Source organism: Triticum aestivum, chromosome 2D (genome assembly GCF_018294505.1).
Source record: "Triticum aestivum cultivar Chinese Spring chromosome 2D, IWGSC CS RefSeq v2.1, whole genome shotgun sequence".
NCBI lineage: Eukaryota > Viridiplantae > Streptophyta > Magnoliopsida > Poales > Poaceae > Triticum > Triticum aestivum.
The window spans coordinates 566823440-566840170 of NC_057799.1; the positions used below are offsets into that span (position 1 = coordinate 566823440).

General features: G+C 44.3%; 1 protein-coding gene and 1 pseudogene across 2 annotated transcripts; both read left to right on the top strand.

The window, feature by feature from the left end:
- Positions 1–61: 61 nt before the first annotated feature.
- Positions 62–2768, top strand: LOC123050022 (uncharacterized protein At4g15970). Its single transcript, XM_044472870.1, has 4 exons — positions 62–411; positions 1385–1750; positions 1894–2375; positions 2525–2768. Exons 1-4 carry the CDS (start codon positions 166–168, stop codon positions 2541–2543), a joined length of 1113 nt encoding a protein of 370 aa, XP_044328805.1. The 5' UTR covers positions 62–165; the 3' UTR covers positions 2544–2768.
- Positions 2769–3407: 639 nt separating this feature from the next.
- Positions 3408–16131, top strand: LOC123054545 (glutamate receptor 3.1-like; annotated as a pseudogene). The gene is made up of 23 exons (XR_006426227.1): positions 3408–3870; positions 3959–4051; positions 4139–4212; positions 4403–4461; positions 4543–4591; positions 5206–5303; positions 5520–5554; positions 5626–5727; positions 6137–6195; positions 6282–6456; positions 7315–7488; positions 7701–7800; positions 9331–9388; positions 9481–9586; positions 9906–10087; positions 10701–10764; positions 11089–11192; positions 12179–12378; positions 12492–13843; positions 13929–14206; positions 14800–14831; positions 14923–15329; positions 15429–16131. The product of XR_006426227.1 is annotated as a glutamate receptor 3.1-like (transcript).
- Positions 16132–16731: the final 600 nt, after the last annotated feature.

Genomic DNA, 16731 nt, shown 5'->3' on the forward strand with positions numbered 1-16731 from the left:
CCAAATTTGTTCCGGTTGCCGTCTTTCACGAAACCACCTGGATCCGCTTTCAAACTACATCGGCGTACTTTCCCTTTACGCTTTCGAGGCTCCGGCTCGTCCGTGTACCAGTGTCCATTCCGCCGCTGCGGCAACTACCCACGCCACCGCCACCGCCATTCCGGCATGGCGAAGCCTCCGCGCCACACCCTGACCATGCCGTCCGCCCACCCTCGGGGGATCCCGACACGCGCCATCCCGCGAGCCGCCGCGGCGCTCTTTTTTGTAACCCTCGTCGGCGTCGCCCTGCCCTTGGCCGTGCTGCACCGCGCCGCCGTCTCGCGGCACTCGCTTGAGGACCCGTGGGGGCGGTACCCGCTTCCCTTGTTCGCCGTAGACGACGAGGAGAGCGCCCAAGGTGATGATGATCTGGTCAGTCCGCCTCATCCCTCTTGGACCAGTCCCCAGTATTTGGTGCGGTAGTTGTATCCACTGTTAAATCATGACGAATGCTGGATAATTTGGGCATTTCTGCTTTGCCATGTAGCTACGGGATTACTAATTGCAGTGCGGTGTTTGACTTGGATTATGCTATCCTGTGTCCAGTGATGTATTCTAAACGAGAGTTGTCAGTCCATAATGAAATGCTTTGTGGAATCCTTCAAGTGCTTACACAATTACGATGTGCGGTTGCGTCATCTGTGTGTGGTCTTGGAGAATTTCCCTTGGGATGGAGCAGTTCTGTCCACCTGGACGTCTTAGATGTGATGAGATATACACATCAGTTGGTGCACTGCAATCTACTATTTATATTCTTTAACTTCTGAGTCACTGTCATTAAAAGCCGAATTAGTATCTACTGTATTTTGGGATGACAATAACTTCTAGATAGCTTTTGGAACTTCACTAAAGAAGTTGATCGATATTTTCTCTTGGACAGTGATGTTATTTTGCTTCTCAATAACTGGGACGACGCTCTAATTTGGACCACATAGCAGTGCATCTTACACACACACTACAAGTCCAGACTTAAGAAACAACATATTAGTGCATCTTACACACTATCACTTGGTTTTGCTTGGCATGGCCCCCAACTAAATACAGATGTTGATTGTTCACATGAATGCTTACTATTTGGTGAATAACATGAGGCTATTCACGTAATAGGAGTATAGGAATACTTGAGAGAAGCAACAACGATGTTTATTATTTATCATTTGATAACAATCAAGGCTACCTTAAGTTTTGTTTTAGCTGCATGTTTCATCATTTGTTGCCGCCTATGTACTTCTTTAGAAGACCCATATTTTTTTCATGTTTAATCTTCTGGGTTATGCATATTTATGCTTAATCAGATAGCTTCTTCAGTTTACTTATTGGTCTTCAATTAATCCATCCTTTCTAGGACAGTGAGGATCTCAAACTTGACCGAGTTTTGCAGAAGGCTTCAATGAGGGACAACACAGTTATATTGACTACACTTAATGCTGCATGGGCTTCTCCTGGCTCGGTGATAGATCTATTTGTTGATAGTTTTCACTCTGGTGTTAGAACAAGTTCACTCTTGAACCATCTAGTCATTATAGTATTTGATGGGGATGCGTACAGACAATGTGCCAAGATCCACCACTATTGCTTTGCTCTTGGAACTGAAGGTGTGGATTTTTCTGAAGAGAAGAGGTTCTTGACTTCTGGGTATTTGGAGATGATGTGGAAAAGACTAGATTTCTTGCGGCTGGTTCTTGAAAAGGGCTACAGCTTCATATTCTCGGTAAATTACTCAGTCATCTTGACCTTTTTTACAGAGATAGATTCAGCCTTGTTGCCCATGATGGAGTATAGTGATCTTTTTCCTTCTGTGAAACACGCTTGTCAGGTTTAGTTCATCTATCTTTCATTTTCATTACATTTCAGGATGCAGACATAATGTGGTTTCGCAATCCATTTCCTCACTTCTATCCTAATGGTGACCTTCAGATTGCTTGTGACCACTATGTTGGGAATGCAACAGACTTGAGAAACATTGCTAATGGAGGCTTCAATTATGTGAAATCGAATGAACGGACCATAGAGTTCTACAGTTTCTGGTACTCATCACGATTGAGATATCCTGGCTACCATGATCAGGATGTCTTCAATGCTATTAAGCATGATCCATATGTCGCAGACATTGGGCTGGAAATTAAGTTTTTAAGTACAGCATACTTTGGCGGATTCTGTGAACCAAGCAGAGATTTAAATAAGGTCTGCACTATGCACGCTAACTGTTGCATCGGTTTGCGGAGCAAGATTCATGATCTAAGGATTATGATGGAAGATTGGAAGAACTATTTGTCACTGCCTCCAAGCTTGAAAAGATTGTTGACATTGTCCTGGAGGGTGCCACAAAATTGCAGGTATTATGTCCAACAGTGACGTGAAGACTGTTTTAGTAAGAAATGTGATTGGATGAAATTTTGTCGGTTCATGTGTTTGCAGCTTTCTAGTCGGCATATTTTTGTTCTGGTAGTGTTGCATCTAATCATTTTAATTGTTTGTTCTGCAGCCTTTCTTCGCTAAACTAATAAAATTCCATGCTTATGGAACACAAAAGGAAATGAGAACAGTGGAGCATGCATAATGTGTTCTCCACATTTTCATCAAAGAACTAACTGGAAGGTCGGGCTACTAACTTCATTAGTGTTTTCCCCCATACTTTACCAACTTCAATTTGATGTAAGTAGAATTTGATGTTGTAATTAATCGGATATGTGCTGACCTCTGTATGGATGAAACATAACTTCCTTGAATGATCATGTTTATCTTTCAAAAAAAAAAAGAATGAGCATGCCTGCTGAGATGAGAGACAGATCACAGAAAACAACTCGTTTTTTCTGTGTATTGTCATCGGGTTTTTTTATTAGACATGAAAAGATGCACTATGCGCTTCTCAATATTTTGATCGACTTCAGATACTTCCCGGCGACCCTCAAATGCAGTTACTTACCTATTTTGAACTCATGATGCTGGACATCATCAGTAGTGTTAGTAGTAGACAGCTGTAGTTGTTCCTGGGGTTTACTCCTCGTGTTGGAAAAAGGATCCCATCCAAGCAAATGGATTTGTATATATGTTTTTTTGACATGGATTTTCATATTTCTTAGCAAAATTACATTCTGCATATATCTTATAAATAAATAATAAAAAATCATTCTGCCCATACTGGACCGGTCTTTTTTTTTAATTTTTTATGAGGACAAGGAGCGGTTTTAGAGAGAAATTGTTGGAGAGCTCTGTAATATTGGGCTTCCTGGCACGGTCCATACAGCAAAACGCGTAGGCGATAGGCCCGCACCGCACGCAAGCCCCCTCAGCCTTGTTGTGTATGGGCCGAACTGTCAAGTGAGACCAGCTTGCCAGTCTCGCCCATCAATAAACCCCAGAACCCAGGTCCAACCCATCAGACCTCGCCGCACCCTTTCTCCCCCCGCATTGCCGCCGCCGCCCCCTGCTGCCATGGCGAAATCATCGTCAGCGACGGCGACGGCGACGGCGTCGGGCACTAAGAAGCGGAAGTCTAAATCCGGGGCCCTCACCCACGAGGAGGTGAAGGCGCTCGGCCTGGAGCTCCTCTCCTCGCGCGCCCACCTCAACCACGCCCCCACCCTCCTCGCGCTCCTCTCCCCCACCGCGCCGCTCAGCATCGCCCTCGAGGCGCTCATCTCGCTCCAGTCCTTCTTCGAGCCCCTGCTCTCCTCCATCCCCTCCGCCTCCGCCGCAGCCGCCGCCGCAGGAGGTGCGAGCGACGACCCCGAGCTCGTGTTCGGGGCGTGGCTGCGGCAGCGCTTCGACGAGTTCGTTGCCGCGCTCGTCGAGCTCAGCGTGTCTCCGCACAGCGACGAGGCGATCAGGGTGAGTTTGGGGGCAGTTATAACTGTTCATTTGTGTGTTCGGCGATGGTGAATTGGCTAAAGGTAGTATACACCTTTGTTCATGGCAGGAAGTGGCGCTTGATGCGTTCATGGATTTCGTGAAGCTGGGGAAGGACGGGAGTTTCCACTCGGCAATTTACCACAAGTTTCTCCACGCTGTGGTGAGTTTTCCTGCCTAGTAACGTGCTTCCTGCAGCCAGAAGTAGCGTTTAATGTCTGCTCTTTTATGTGTTTCAAATTGTTTTCAGGTTCATGCTACGAATTCCATTGATGATGTTCTAGAGTTGCTTGGGTCCAAGTACTCTAAGTATGCTGATGTTTGGTATGTGGTGACTGGTGACCACTCATTCAATTATTTCTTGTGTATTTGATTACCAGATCCTTGAAAAACATGTTTCCCTAAGAACTTCAATTGTATAGAGCTGGCGGTATTGCTAACTTGGTGGAATACCCAAGATATTTTTATAGTATGATTTTGCAATGCACTTATTTTTCTCCAATTGCTCCTGCAGTTTTTTTACTTATACTAGCTTAGACAAGATCGCCAACAGTCTGGGCAGTCAAACCACTGGTACTATCTCTTGCTATGCGTAGTTTGATTTGCCACATGTAACTTCCTACAATGTGGTTAAGTTGCCCTTGTTTTAACCAGGCTCTGGAAAAGATGTCTTGCAGAATGGGGATGACGGGGCTGAAGACAGGTATACTTCAGGTTTTTATGCAGGCATATTTTAAATCCTGAACATTGATATAAGTGTGTTAATGCAACTTCATGAACCAACTACGATTGTATTGTTGGACATTTCCGTAGGCACACTTTTTTTCCTATCTTAAGGTCTAAACACATGTTATTCTGCACCATATCTACCGATATGTTGCAATTGCGTGCTCACCCAATACCAATCATGTTTTCTTGTAAAAGAACAAGGATAACCTGGAAAGTCAAGCTTTTATAGTTGTACCTTACTATGTTCCAGACTCCAGTTCCAACACCTTGATTGTAGACAGCTCACATGGTTGCAGGAACATATAGTGTGTTTGTTGTTCTCGTATCATGCTTGCGTTTCTGCAGTGATACGATTTAGCATTAATGTTGCTTGTGTACCTTGTTCTACCTTTATCCATGCAAAGTCATTTGCAGAGTTGCAGTTGGATTATATATGGTGTGAATTATTTAGGTCATAGTTGTTTGTAGGCTTATTCCATACAAAGCTTTCAAGCGATTGTTTGTAGTATGTTGATACCTTCAAGTTTTGAAGTTCGAACAGCTATTTTAGTTCTGTTTCTTATGCTCTTCCCTTTCTTGCTTTAACAGGAGCGCTATCTGTGTACGCAATGTATACAATATTTTGGTGCATATTCCCGCATTGGATTTTAAGAAGGAATCAAAGTTTGATATGTGGAGTACTGTTGGTATGTATTTTCTGGCTAATCCTGTAGGAATGATCTTCCTCTAGTCTTCAATAACATTTGTGTTATTTTTAAAAACTTTTTATGCTCTTCTCCGCCTCTCCCCCCATTTTTGATTTTCCTTTTTCCTTAGGATTTTGTTAGTTCACTTGCCTCTTATGTATTTACATTCATTTTTGTTAGTGTGTGTATTTGTTTTAACCATTTGTGTTTGTGAAGGCCTTTCTTCAAAAGGAGAGAAGGACACCTCTGAGGTACTTCCATACACTTCATGAAGTAAAATGTACTGGCATGTTTCTAGTGATTAAGCTTTCGAGTGTTGCAGGGCTCCTCTGCTACGCGTATAAGCAAAAAGCTAAAATTGAAGTTCACCAAAGCATGGTTGGCCTTTCTCAAGCTACCACTTCCACTTGATGTCTACAAGGAGGTAAAGCTATCTTTCGTTATTCTCAGTATCTGATAAGTAATAATTTCTCAGTTGCTTCTTCTTGAACTGTCTATGAATGGTTATATGCGTTGCACCTTAATTTACAAATTGTTGTTGCTGATTTCCTGACTCCTTTTTTCTTGTAAACTATGACCATGTTTACATGCAGTCTACTATGCAAGGGGAATTTATTATACAAGAAAGTGTGTAGCCACTTAGGATGATGAAATAATTTGTAGTTTACCATTGTTGTTAAGAATAATTGGTTTTATTTTCTAGTTATTATAACCTCTAGCCTACCCCAACTTGTTTGGGACTAAAGGCTTTGTTGTTGTTGTTGTTGTTGTATAAAAATGCTTGAATTACCGATGTTAGTTGTCTATCTTGAGTGACAGTTTGTAATCTGCAGGTCCTTGCTACACTTCATCAGAATGTTATTCCTTCAATGTCAAACCCAGCCATCTTGTGGTAGGTTATTTATGTCCATTTTGTTCTTATTTGTACTTTTTTTTGATGTGGTATCTCACGCCTTCATAATTTTTTTCCTGTTGAAGTGATTTCTTGACTACATCATACGACATTGGCGGTGTTATCAGTGTGATGGCCTTAAGTGGTCTATTCATCCTTATGACACAGCATCAGCTTGAATATCCAAAATTCTATGATAAGCTCTATGCATTACTGACTCCTGCTGTGTTCATGGCAAAACATCGGTCAGTGTTCTTGCAAGTAAGTTGCTCTCAGTAAATATAAGTGTAATATTATGGTTACACTATGAATGAATATTGCCATACTTTAGCATGTATTAAGTTCTATGAACTAAAAGGGGTTTTCGAAGGACTGCCAGTCATCCAAGCTATGGATCCATTTCACGTTAACATTTTCATTCATGATCTTACAAGTGCTGTCTAGCCATGCACACCTTTGCATCTTTTGAATGCTGTTCCAGAGCCAAGTCCAGCAAAGCCAATTTCATTATTTCTGCTTATCAACTATTTGTCGGCGGAATGCTGAGGAATGTATCATGTTGATGTCATGTTTAACCAACAAACGATAAGTTTAGCATGCTGTTGAAAAAGTAATGTACATTCTATATTAGATTAGACTTGTTACTTTGTTAGGTTATTAGTTAACCATGAATCCTGTAGCCTGCCAAACTTGAATATACCTTAAGGTTGTTTGTATGCACATAAACATAAACAATGAGGCTATGTGATGCCACCTTCCTCGACATTTCTTTGTAACCCATCTATTTTGTCCAGCCATTGTGGCACCCATTGAAGACAAGTCCGTAACAGTAGATGGAAAACAAATATAGATTACAGTACTCAGCCCTTAATCTTGTGCAAGTGACAGGCCTGTGGCAGCGAGTGGATCATATCAGTGGATCACTATTAACCATGTTTGAACTCTGAATTATCAATCTTCCAGCCATGGATCTGGATATGACATCAACTTATTTCACGGATTGAACAAACAAACGTGTTTCTTTTGTTGCTTATTCTTATGAATATGCCAGATTGCAGTTTATTCTTCTTTATTGTTATCTATTTATTATGACTTTGTGTTTGACTTGTTTTCTTGCAGCTTCTGGATGCTTGTCTGAAATCTTCGTATCTTCAAGCATATCTTGTCGCTTCATTTGCAAAACGATTGAGTAGACTCACCCTTTCAGTGCCACCAGCTGGAGCTCTTATCATCATTGCTTTAATTCATAATCTGCTGCGGAGGCACCCATCCATTAATTTTTTGGTTCATTGGGTATGTTGCTTGCTATAGCCTTTTAGCCTTCATATACGAGCTCTTGGTTGATCCAGTGTGTATATATCTCTGTGCACCTAATAAACCATGTGTTGGTAGCGTATCCACTTAAGCTCACATTTTCTATGTTGTGTTCCGCAAGAGCCTTTTGTTTCGCAATTATTTTTGTGTTGTTCCATAAGCTAATTGCAATGCTTTCGTTTCTCTTTCAGGAAGTTGCTCAGGATGATGGAGTAGCTAGTCTACCTAAGAAGATTGGCGCTGACCCTTTTAACAATGAAGAGACAGACCCTGCAAAGTCTGGCGCAATGCGTAAGTTTCTGATCATATCAAACAGACTTTGTCTTCTCACTTCTTTTTCTTTCAATCCTCAATCTGTCCTAAGACAGAAGAGGCAAACAGCTGTCTGGTATCGCGGATCGGATAGAAAAGTTTTATTAGTGTGAGCCTGGTAGGGCTTTGCGAGCGGGCGCGCGCGGGGGTGGGGTGGGGGGTGTCTTGGTCATGACATTCATTGGGTTTGTATAGTATCCAGCTCAGTTTATCATCTAATTAACCAAGTGCCGTTGCTGTTCAAAAGAAAGATAAACCCCTAACCTGGCCACAGCTTTTTGTTTCAAAGGGGAAAGTGTTACTTCCCCTTGGCCTTCGGAGTAGAACTAACCGGATTTAGGACATTGATTAATCCTGCCTAGCCGAATCCAATATGACTTGTGGGTAGCATCACGCCTGAGTAGGCTACCTTAGTCCGGAGCCTGCACATAACATAATAAAAATAAAAATCATGATCTCAACTCGAGATTCTTTTTGCCCCCACATAACATCGAAATAAAATTCATGATCTCAACTGTAGTTTCTTTTTGTTCATCCCGAAGCATACGTTTTAACATAACTGGTTCGATGACAGATTGATGATTTGAACAGGAGTCCTACCTGGCTACAACTTTTTGTTCCTTAGGAGAAAGCGTTACTCCAGATTGGCCTACAGAGTAGAGACTAACCGGATGTAGGACATTGACTAGTCCTGTGTAGCCAACTCCAGTATGACTTGCCGGTAGCACCATGGCCAAGTCGGCTACCTGAGTCTGACGGATATGGCCCTAGTCAGCTGCCAGAGTCCAGTGACTTCACAATAGCCAGCACATAACATAATCAAAATTAAAATAATGATCTCAACTCAAGTTTCTTTTTGTTCTTCCCAAAGCATACCTTTTAAGATAACTGGCTCGATGTCAGATGGAGGATTTGAACATGATGAGGACACCTGGAGCAAAAATAGCACCTAAGGCTTTCTGAAAAGAGGGATTTTTTTGATGATTATAAAGTTTGGGTGTTGTTCTGTGCTAATATTGTTAAGTTTTTCTTTCTTGTGTTGAAATAATTCAACCTATATTTTTACTTTATGGCTTTTGCACCTTAGGTCTTGGTACTTGGTTATCTGTAGGAAGATTATTGCATGTTGTCCAGGTTGTCATAAGGTTTTGATATCTTTGATGTAGAAATAGAACTAGGGAGGAACTGATAACCTTAGCTATAACCGGTGGGTACTTAAATGAACATGACAACCAGCTATACTTCTGTTTGGTTGCTACTGCAACTGTACTAGACTGGACTAGATGGAAGTCTGCCTGATGAACAATGGTGGTGAGACAATGATAGTGGTTTCACTTGCCTGTTCTTCCAAATTACAGCTTCAAGCAACTTTTGTAACGAGTTACTGGGGGCCATTGCAATTCAACATTCTAGCATGATTGTATCTTTATGGACAATTGCTATTATTTGTCTAGATCTCATGGACAGTTTATTGCCTATCATATATTCATCTTTGATTATGCACCACAGGAAGTTCTTTGTGGGAAATAGACACGCTGCGCCATCACTACACTCCTGCAGTTTCAAGGTATCAGGAAGACAACTTAGTGTCCTTATTTCAATGGCGTCTCCGTTTTCCTGTTTGATTATTCAGCTCATTTAATGTGATACCGCTGCCAGATTTGTTGCGTCGCTTGAAACTGATCTCACTGTTCGGGCCAAAACAATGGAGATGAAGATCACAGACTTTAGTTCAGGCTCCTATGCAACAGTTTTCCGAGATGAGGTATGCCTGCATCGCACCCGTCTAACTACATTCACCCACAGCTTTCTGCGTTTACTTATTTATCACTTATATAGTTTGCCGAGATGAGGTAGGTCTTCACCACACCTTCCACTAGATATTTCTCTCTGGTTTATGTCAGCCCAAAACATGTCTAGCAAAACCAGCTTTGCCACCCTCTTATTGCTTAACTGTTTAAATTTTTGTGTTCAAGCCCGAGCCGGGTCGTTATCATAGGAGTCCTATCTACTGCCACTTGACGCTCATTACTAAACATCACTAAGGGTTGCTAAAATTTACCAATCTTGAATTTGAATTGTAGGCCCGGCGGCGGATAAAACAAGTCCCACTTGCGTTCTACAGAAGTACGCCAACATCTTTATTTCAAGAGTCAGATTTTCCTGGATGGACCTTTGGGTGCCAGTCGAATATGGGGGCGCAAGCTAGCGTAGAAGGAAATGCGGTCCACACGCTAGAAACCGTTGATGCCTCACTCGCTAAAAGGTCACGGGTGTAGTCGTGTAGATCTCAGTAGGGCCAGACAGGGTGTAACATTTCACTGCAAGTGCAGTGTTTTCGGAAATATTGTCTCAAAGCTATTTTAGCAGTGCTCCAGTGTTATAACACAATATATGAGCTGAAAGCAGTGAAGTATAAAACCATGTGAGGAAATTTTTCTTCTGGCTACTGCTGGTCTAAGATGTAATCTTGAATTTTTGCCAATTATTTATGTAGAGTAAATGCTGTTTCAGCTTAAGCAATCGTGCAAGTGTTGGACAGGGAAATATTTATAATCCATACTTGTGGGCCTATCGTGCGACGATATTCTCTTGAAGATTCTGTTGAAGACGGATTGGTTTATGCACGTCAGCCACGTTGTTTAACCCCTGAGCGTGGGCAATGTGACTGATTTAGAAAGGTTGGAGTTTGGATTTTACTAATCACTAGTAAGATACTGGCAAGTCCACTTCATGCTGTCAACAGATTAGTGTTTGGAGCCCACATGAAATACAGCGTGTTATGAGGTATGCCATGTGGTACGGTGTAAACAGCCACAAAATATCTCATTCGTCCGATGTTGTATCTGGCCTAACGTCGTCTTCATTGGCTCTAACAGCCTGTGGCGTGCACAGCGGGCGCTCCGAATGAACGGAGGCTGTTGCTGCTGCTGACCTTTCCAGGTACGAAATGTGGATCGGGATTGCCGAACTATCCAGTCCATCCATACGCCCAACCCACATATCCTCAGGTGCCAACCCTCTCCGGCTCTCCCACTGCAAACATCTTTACTGCCTTAGTTTTTCTCGGCTAACTGCTCTGCTGTAGTCCATCTCTTCGGAACTCCGTCCTGCGCGCGTGATTGCAGCTGCCATCGGATGGGTCCCTCGCTGAGTCAGCCGACCTGACAAGGTTTTCGACAGGTAAGCACATAAGCTCCCCACAGAGGTCGTGTGGGACGTACTACGGTGTACGTTGGCATCACATATTCATTCACATGTGTACAGGCCATGTACGGCGTAGATGCATTCCAGTTCGCTCCTCTTGCAACCTCCAACCACATGTTTGACATGAGGACCGGAGAGTTTTCTAGAGAATAAGATTGCATTTTGTCTCTCCAGATAATGACATGGGGCACAGCAAGCAGCAGCCTGGCTCCAACAGGCTAGACAGTCGTTGGCATCTCGGCTCCGAGGCGCTATCTGGACATAACTACTCGAGCTGCGGTGAATCGACTTCAGAGGCACCAAACCCCTCGTGGTGTCACACTTGGTGACGCTTCACAAGGCCACCACCGGAGCTAGCAAGTAGCTCTTGTTCGCACGGGCCACCGGCACCTCACACCCATCTCGTGTCATCTGATTAGAAGCAACTGCCGACCAGAGCTTCTTCAGGCCCAGTGGTAAGAGTCACTTCGTCTGGATTCTTATAAAGAAAAGGGGGGAAAGAGAGAGGTTGAGGGGTCAATTCTTTGTTTAATCCTGCATGTACCACGCTTTTGGATTCCCCCAGTTGTTTTCCTCAAAAGAAAGATTTAATTCCATGTCAACTTCGTGGAAGATCTTTTCCCTTGCTCCTCGCACTCATGGGGATCCCGGTGGTTGAGTTCGTCTCAGCAGCTTGCTTTTGTTTCCTTTCTTATGCTTCTTATACAGTTTCTGTTTGATAAGCATATCTTAAGATGAAGGGTCTCTTACTTTCTGAATCTTCAAAGGTAGCATCTGCTGATTTTTTTCTTGGGGATGCTGCCTTCCCAACATTTCTTGTCAGGAGCTGTCCATTTCTGTTCAGTTGAGCCCCAGTTCATATTGCCATATGATTTATCCTCCTCTCTTTCCCTAGGCCTTCACCTTTTGATTCTAGGCTTATGCAACTGCCCATTTTTTTCAATTCATAACTCCAGTACTATTTTGTGTTATAGCTAGTCATCATATCTGCTTGACATGCATCATCAGGAAAATTTTGTTTTTGTTCTTCCAGCCTGTCCGTTGTTCAGCTGAAGCATGGACGCCTAAGAATACCTCAGTAGTCTTCTAGACTCACCATGAAGTTCGCACTCCATTTCTGGGGTCTTTTCTGCTGTCTGTATGCACTCAGCAAGAATATCTATGCGAGGCCCGATGCAGTGAGCGTTGGAGCTCTTTTCACATTCAATTCCACGATAGGGAGAGCTGCCAAGATTGCCATTTTTGCTGCTGTCAATGAGATCAACAACGATTCAAGCATCCTTCCAGGCACAAACCTGGTTGTCGAGACGCAAGATTCCAATTGCAGTGGCTTCGTTGGCATTGTGCAAGGTACTTCTTTCATGTTTTTTTTTCTGAGCCACCGAATCATGCAGATTTATGTTATGACAACAATATCACCCACATGGTATACGACTTACAAATTTCTTTATTGCATGTGTTAGCATTGCAATTCATGGAGAAAGACACAGTTGCAATCATCGGCCCACAGTCTTCTGTCATCGCGCATGTTGTTTCTCATGTTGCAAATGAACTTCAAGTGCCTATGCTGTCCTTTGGTGCAACTGATCCAACTCTCACGTCACTTCAGTTTCCTTTCTTGGTGAGGACAACCCGTAGTGATCATTTTCAAATGGCTGCTGTTGCTGACTTAGTCGACTACTATGAGTGGAAGCAAGTGACAGCTATATATATAGATGATGATTATGGAAGAAACGGCATAGCCTCTTTAGGTGATGAACTTGTCAAGAGGCGGGCTAAGATCTCGTTTAAAGCTGCAGTTAGGCCAGGAGCAAAAAAGAGTGAAATGGCTAGTGTGCTGGTCAGGGTTGCATTGAGGGAATCTCGAGTCGTTATTCTGCATGCAAATCCTGACTCTGGCCTTACACTTCTCTCATTGGCACGCAATCTCGGCATGACCTCAAGCGGGTATGTGTGGATTGCAACAGATTGGCTCAGCTCATTCCTGGATTCATCGCCACGTCTCGACATCGGATTACTGGGCACAATGCAGGGTTTTCTCACATTACGCCAGCACACGGAAAATACAAGAAGGAAGAGTATGCTAGCTTCAAAATGGAGTGCACTGGTGAAGAAGGATAGTGTTGACGACAAGTTCTTGATTAATTCGTATGGCTTTTATGCGTATGATACTGTCTGGATCCTTGCTTATGCGTTGGATGCATATTTCAGTAGAGGTGGAAACATTTCTTTCTCAAATGACACCAAGCTACATGAAGTTGGGGCAGGGGGTCTGCAATTGAAAGCTATGACTGTCTTTGATGGGGGGAGGCTGTTACTAGAAAGAATCCAGCAAGTGAATTTCACGGGTGCAACTGGCCCTGTAAAATTTGATACAGATGGTAATCTTATCCGTCCTGCGTACGACATCGTTAACATAGTAGGATCTGGTCTGCGGACAGTTGGTTACTGGTCCAACTATTCTGGCCTGTCCACCTTGTTGCCTGAGACTCTTTACATGAAACCAGCAAAACGTGTTAGGGGAGATCAGAAACTCCACACTGTGATATGGCCAGGTGAGACTACGGTAAGGCCACGTGGATGGGTGTTTCCCAACAATGGAATTGAGCTGAAAATTGGAGTTCCCAATAGGGCAAGTTACCGTCAATTTGTGTCAGTTGACGATAACACCGGAACGGTGCGTGGTTTCTGTATTGATGTGTTTGTTGCCGCAGCCAACTTGTTACAATATCCAGTTCCATTTAAGTTTGTTCCATTTGGGGATGGTAGTCAGAATCCAAGCTATCCAGACCTTATCAACAATATTCTAACGAATGTAAGTTCGGGTTCTTAAAATCTACACCACTTATTACAGTTAATGTATCTGTACAGGTGGAGTACTAATGATCTTTCATGTCTAGGACTTCGACGCTGTGGTAGGTGATATAGCCATTGTCACAAATCGGACAAGGGTTGTTGACTTCACTCAGCCATATGTTGAGTCAGGGCTTGTGGTACTTACCTCTGTTAAGAAGCAAAGCTCGAGTGGATGGGCCTTTTTGCAGCCATTCACCATCAAAATGTGGTGCGTCACAGGGCTGTTCTTTCTTGTCATAGGAACGGTGGTTTGGCTGCTTGAGCACAGAATCAATGATGATTTCCGCGGGCCTCCAGTGAAACAGGTTATCACTGTATTCTGGTAAGGTCTCCTAGTATACCAATTGGAGCCATTTTTTGCTGATTTTTTTTCTTGAATACGCACGAGTGCGCGTATCATGCATTAAAGAAGAGAGAGTGAGCATAGCGCCCTCCACCCCAAAGTGTTCAAGTTACCCATTTTTTGCTGATCATCCTGTACAAAGCCAGCAAATTATGTTGTGTCTTTTGTTGACATCTCAGTGCCATTCTAGATGTGCCGATACAAAGTCTAGTGGCTGTAGTCTGTAGCTACTGACTTGCTTCTGTGCTGTCATTTTAACACGCGTATGTATAGATGTGAGCCTGGGGATTAGACTTATTTCCCGCACACTTTACATTATGTTAGAAGTGACTTCGAACCTGAGTGTAGGTGGGCTTGCAGCCATGTACTCTGCATCTCGTGAGAGCTCTTTTTTAACCAAATCACTTCCCTTCTGAAAAGTTCTTTTTAGGAAGTTCTACTTTTGCACTCGGTATAGATGATCAGTTGAGTGGGCGTTATACCAGAAATTATCACAATCTAGTTTCTTGAACGATGCAAGGGTCTTGTTTGCTTGAGGTTAATTACATGTTGTGTTAACTTTGCTTGTGCAGGTTCAGTTTCTCAACTCTGTTCTTCGCGCACAGTGAGTGAAAGGCAACTCTTAACCTTTCTACATACCATTGATGAAGATGTCCCAGTCGATTCACTAAAGTTCTTGTGCATTTTTATCTTAGGGGAGGACACGAGAAGCACCCTCGGCCGCTTCGTGATCATCATATGGCTCTTCGTGGTTCTGATCATCCAGTCCAGCTACACTGCCAGCCTGACCTCCATACTCACCGTGCAGCAGCTCATATCTCCAATCACAGGGATCGATAGCTTGGTCGCCAGTGACGACCCCATCGGGTTTCAAGTCGGCTCCTTTGCGGAAAGTTACCTCGTGAATGAGCTCGGTGTCTCGAGACACAGGCTTAAATCCCTCGGTACTCCGGACGAGTATAAGCAAGCGCTTGAGCTTGGCCCTGCCAATGGAGGCGTCACTGCCATTGTCGACGAGCGTCCCTATGTTGAGATCTTTTTGCTTCTGCATCCCAAATTCGCAGTCGTGGGCTCGGAGTTCACCAAAAGCGGCTGGGGCTTCGTGAGTTTATTTGATTATTTCTTTCCGCCTAGTGAAAATAATAGCACCTAGTTTCAGTGAGGTTATGATGCAGAGCTAACCTGGGCATTTTATTGTCAGGCGTTCCCGAGGGACTCGCCGCTGGCGGTGGACCTGTCGACGTCCATCCTGCAGCTGTCGGAGAACGGCGACCTCCAGCGGATCCACGACAAGTGGCTGGCGAACGACGTGGCGGGGTCCATGTCGCAGAACAACGAGCTGGAGTCGGACCGGCTGCAGGTGTACAGCTTCTCGGGGCTGTTCCTCATCTGCGGGGTGGCGTGCCTCATCGCCCTCGCCATACACGCCGGCATCCTCTTCCACAAGTACTGCGAGCAACGGCGGCAGGTGTCGGCCGACGGCAGCTCCCGCTCCAGCCGCAGCAGTTTCCGCGCGTTCCTGTCGTTCGCCGACCGACGGGAGATGGACGCCCATATAGCGTCCAAGGACAAGGCGGCCGGAGACCACTCCATTAGCGCGGCGTCGAGTAGCAGCGTCAGCACCACCACGTCGTGCTAAAGGGGCGGACGGACGGCTGCCGGTTAGCTTTCAACGTAGCAAGTGCGACATATAGCAGTAACCCCCAACGTAAGTATACTTAATTAGCGCTGTGCTGCAGAGTGTTCTCTCCTCGTGCTGCAGAATTGTAGAGATGCGTAAGCTGTTGTGCACATGGAGCAACTTCAGTACACGTTCCCGAGAAACTTGCTCTTGTAACTTCTGCTGCGTCCTGGCGCTTCCTACATCGCTGATATAGCTATTTGCTTTTTTTTTTTTTGCGAAAGCTTTTGGTTTGTGTCGTATATGTATGTATGTCAGTTTCCAGAGGCCGGCGATGAAGATTTTGTAAGCGTGCTCATTCCAGTGGCTGGCTGGCTGGCGATGTAGTTCGGTTGCTTTCGCTTTGCAGGGTGAGGCCGTGGCCCAAGGAAATGAGCACGGCCACCAGCCCACCACCGGCCGCCTTCGCTCGCGATGACGGTTTCGGCTGCGGTAGAAGCTTGCGTCCTAACATGGGCTCATTTCCTGCTGGGAGAAGACCGCGAAGTTAGAGCATCTCCAGCCATTGGCCCCTTAGGGGGCGTCTAAAATCGCCGCCTGAGGGTGAGCCGGCGCAAAAAAGGGCCTGAGGGCGAGTTGGTCCCCAGCCGCCGGCCCCAGGGCCGCCCCAGACGCGTTTAAAAATTAAAAATGTATAGCAAATTTCGGCACAGTTCGGGGAAGTTCGGCTAAACACGATAAATTTCGGCCAACTTGGACATATATTCCGACAAAGTTCGCCGATTTTCATTACATAGCAAATATATAATAAACTAATCTAAAAGAAACTGGCTGAACACCGAGTAGTCGCCGTCGTCGCCGCCATCCTCGTCGTCGGCCTTCT

Coding starts and splice junctions, on each gene's coding strand:
- LOC123050022 (XM_044472870.1), top strand. CDS start 166: ATGGCGAAGCCTCCGCGCCACACCCTGACCATGCCGTCCGCCCACCCT. Junction 412..1,384: donor CCCAAGGTGATGATGATCTG/GTCAGTCCGCCT, acceptor CATCCTTTCTAG/GACAGTGAGGATCTCAAACT. Junction 1,751..1,893: donor GCTACAGCTTCATATTCTCG/GTAAATTACTCA, acceptor ATTACATTTCAG/GATGCAGACATAATGTGGTT.